At 37.9% G+C, this 3563-nt stretch overlaps 1 protein-coding gene across 1 annotated transcript; it reads left to right on the top strand.

Moving 5' to 3' along the window:
• The first annotated feature begins 319 nt into the window (after window positions 1–319).
• Window positions 320–3451, top strand: b9d1 (B9 protein domain 1). The gene is made up of 7 exons (XM_061748382.1): window positions 320–563; window positions 684–752; window positions 1635–1746; window positions 1855–1951; window positions 2208–2270; window positions 2820–2887; window positions 2992–3451. The coding sequence occupies exons 1-7, from the start codon at window positions 501–503 to the stop codon at window positions 3150–3152; spliced, it is 633 nt and encodes a 210-aa protein (XP_061604366.1). The 5' UTR covers window positions 320–500; the 3' UTR covers window positions 3153–3451.
• Window positions 3452–3563: the final 112 nt, after the last annotated feature.

The following is a 3563-nucleotide window of genomic DNA, read 5'->3' as shown; positions in this document are numbered from 1 at the left end:
ATTGAGAAAACTAATTTACAGTGTCGACATGGACGGTGTTAAATGCTCAAGTCAAACTGTTTACACTAACTGTGTAAACTGGGAAACTAATGAAGACAGTAAGCACACAACACTGGTTGATACACAGCGTTAACATTGTTGAGCAATTGACATCAAACCCCCTAATTGAAAATGTGTGATTAACTATCTTAATTACTTACCAACACGTGTATTTTAAGTCGTCCCCCCCCCCGTTTGCGTCATTATTCCGGTTAAAAACGCCTTCCGGTATCTGCGATTGAATATTTGCTTCACTGCTGCTATCTTGTGGGCATTCAGCGGCATTAACTTTCTTGCTTCTGCGTTTTCGGTTTGTATTGTCCCTCGCGGGGAACCATAGGGTGGAGCAAACGTCGCCTTAGCAACAGAGAGGCTTTGGCTAACACAACAAGCAGGCTAAATGTATCTTCTTAAACTACTGCCTTCTAGAAACAGAATTACATATACTGATTTAAGCCGGGATGGCTACAAGCAACCCATCTGTGTTTCTTCTCTCGGTGAACGGACAGATTGAGGGAGCGGATGTGAGTTTTGCTTCGTGACGGCTAACACTAGCTAGCTAGCATTAACGCTTTGTGCAAGTTCGGGAAGGAGAATGTTTACTTTAGTTCATCGGATTGACAAAACGTGTTTTTAAATTTCAGTTTCCGAGTTATGACGACTTGTACTGCAAATACTCCTTTGTTTACGGTCAAGACTGGATGCCCACCACTGTGAGTACCACCACAACTCGAAGCAAAATTTCAAGTTTTATGAAAATACGATACAAGCTTTAAAAATATGCGTTTTTTTTTTTTTTTTATATTAATAAAATAAAATCGTGAATATTTAATTTTGCAAGTGAAACAACTCATGTCCCAGTCTTTGGATTGGCTTTTTAGGCAAGTATTGCTTCCAGATTTTGCACAAATTCTTAACTTGCGACACAATATTAGGTACAGGTGAACAATCTGAGATCCAGTAAGTGTCAACAATTCAGTATTTACAAAAAGGCTAATGCTCAGTTTTGATTGATACTGTCAACAATATTTTTAGTATTGTGAAATTGACTATACTACACACTACACCATATTGACAGCTGTTTCTAATATTTAAACCTTTAAATAAGATAACCAGAATATGTAATGCTGTGGCGTGGAAGCTTAGTGCAGTAGTGGTTCGCAGATCTGTCTTACAGTAATGAGGTTGTGGATTCGAGTCTTAGCTATGGCATCTCTGTGTGGACTGGGATTTACATGTTGTCCCCTGAGCTTGCATGGGATTTCCCCAGCTTTCTGCCTCATTCCAAAAACATGCATTTTAGGTTAGTTGAAGACTCTATAAATTGTCCGTGGTGTGAATGATTGCTTCACGATATGAGCCCCGCTTCTTGACACCTCCTGCCCAAAATTAGCTGGAATAGGCTCCAGTTCACCAAGAGTATGACCCTAATGAAGACAAGTGCTATAGAAAATGGATCGATGGATATTCATTTCCAAGAGCTAAATTGTGGGAATTCGTTGTTTCATTTTTTTTCAGGGCATTCGCAGTAGTTATGATTCAATGTTCTTGTTAACCTATTTAAATGTTATTTATTCTCTTTTTTGCCTCTCTAGGGTTTGGAGGAAGGGATCACCCAAATAACATGTAAAAGCATTCAGTCGTCACATAAATTGATATGGAACTTCCCACTAGATATAACCTTCAAGAGCACAAACCCCTCAGGATGTGAGTATCTCTCTTACACGCACACATACAAATAAGATAATTTATGAAATCATTTCACCTAATATGAGGAAATTTTTATAGAAATCCTATGTGGTCTTTCTAACTCAGGGCCTCAACTTGTTCTGAGTGTGTATGGACCAGACGTGTTTGGCAATGATGTCGTCAGAGGCTATGGAGCAACACACATCCCATTAACACCTGGAAAGTCAGTGCTTTCCTTATTGACTTTAAATCTTATTTGACGACTGTATTCAGGAAATGCCGGTTTTAGCTTGACTGGTGTTTGTTCTTAAAAGACTGTAGAATATATACTCACCTGCCGCAACACTCTTTGAGATACAAGAGCTGTATCAAAAGATATGTCTCAGCAATTCTACAACAATTCCGAAGTGTCTTGCAAGTGTATATTATATGCACTTTTAAATGTGTGTAACATATCAGCTATTTGGTGGCCTCCACAGACATACACGGATCCTCCCCATGTTTGTTCCTGAACCCACGTGGAGACTTCAAAGGTTCACTAGGTGAGTTGATGGTTTAGTCAGCGTTGGGAAAGTGGCAGTGATACATGACCACAATGGACTTAAAATAAGCAATCAACATGTGAATGAGCTTCAAGAAGTTTCACAGTGAAGCCCTGGGAAAGCATGTCAAAGGGTGAAACTCAAAATTGGGTGATTTCCGTGGTCTCCAAACTTGAATGATTATATTATATAATAAATTATGGTTGTATTGAGAAGTTTGTCAATGATCCAAATACTGTAGAATGCAATTAAGCTCCTGAAAATGGAGGTGAATTGCAATAAAGGCTGCAAGTCCCAAAAAAGTAAATGACTTTTTCTTGAGGTTGGAGGGAATCCTTAAACATCTACACTTCATTTGATAGTTTCATTTCAAATCCTTTGTCTATTAATGCAATGCAATCAAAACTGACCAGATAACCTAATTGACCTAATTGTACATTTGCACCACCATCAAAACCCACACTGAGTTTCAATTAAAAGTATTACTGTACTGTATTACCATATTATGTATGTATCATAGTAGCAGATCAAGTCTTTCTCTTTTTTTAGTTGGCTTTGGGGACGTCGACCAGAGTACACAGACCCTAAAGTGGTAGCCCAGGGTGAAGGGCGAGAAGGTACGTTTGAATGTTAATTCTTTTTGGTAAATGAGAACAGGAGCAACTAGATCGAACTTGTTTTTTGTGCATTCACATTGCTTCCTGTTCTTTTTCTCTTACAGTGACACGGGTTTGTTCCCAAGGATTTGTTACAGTCTGCTTTAGCATCATAATGAAGGACATGAAGAAACTGGGCTACGATTCTGGACCATCAAATTCCTCAAGCACACAATCTTGCGCCACTGCATCTGGATGGTCCACAGAGGAACCAACACATTTTTGATAACATTGGGGAAACATGCCAATTTATAGTGTCCACCCTTACATTCTGTTTATGTTCATTACCACAGATGTCAAAATGATGCAGTTATATTTAGATTTTATGCCAAAACTGTAAATGTTTTTGTAAATGTCTGTTAGGTTTTCCATCTTTTATATTTTTACATTGTGTCTTGGTTGTTTTAAATGTTAACACTGTTAATAAGGGTTACAGAGCTTAAGTAATATACATTTTATTGTGTAACCAATGCAGTCAAATGCATGTCAAAATGATGCTGACTGAACTCTTATTCATGTTTATGCTGTAAATGTTTTTGTAATGTCATTTCTCATCTTTTATATAAAGTTTGAATTTACAGAAATGATCTTGGTTGTTTGAAATGTTAAAAGAAGACACTGACAAGGGTTACAGAGC

Source organism: Phyllopteryx taeniolatus, chromosome 16, assembly GCF_024500385.1.
Source record: "Phyllopteryx taeniolatus isolate TA_2022b chromosome 16, UOR_Ptae_1.2, whole genome shotgun sequence".
NCBI lineage: Eukaryota > Metazoa > Chordata > Actinopteri > Syngnathiformes > Syngnathidae > Phyllopteryx > Phyllopteryx taeniolatus.
Note: the sequence above shows the minus strand (reverse complement) of the source record. Positions and strands in the feature narration are given on the sequence as shown.

Bases quoted from the DNA above. Each gene is read 5' to 3' on its own strand.
- b9d1 (XM_061748382.1), top strand. From the start codon at position 501: ATGGCTACAAGCAACCCATCTGTGTTTCTTCTCTCGGTGAACGGACAG. The intron at 564-683 runs GTGAGTTTTGCT...TTTAAATTTCAG, and splicing joins GACAGATTGAGGGAGCGGAT to TTTCCGAGTTATGACGACTT. The intron at 1,747-1,854 runs GTGAGTATCTCT...TTTCTAACTCAG, and splicing joins GAGCACAAACCCCTCAGGAT to GGCCTCAACTTGTTCTGAGT.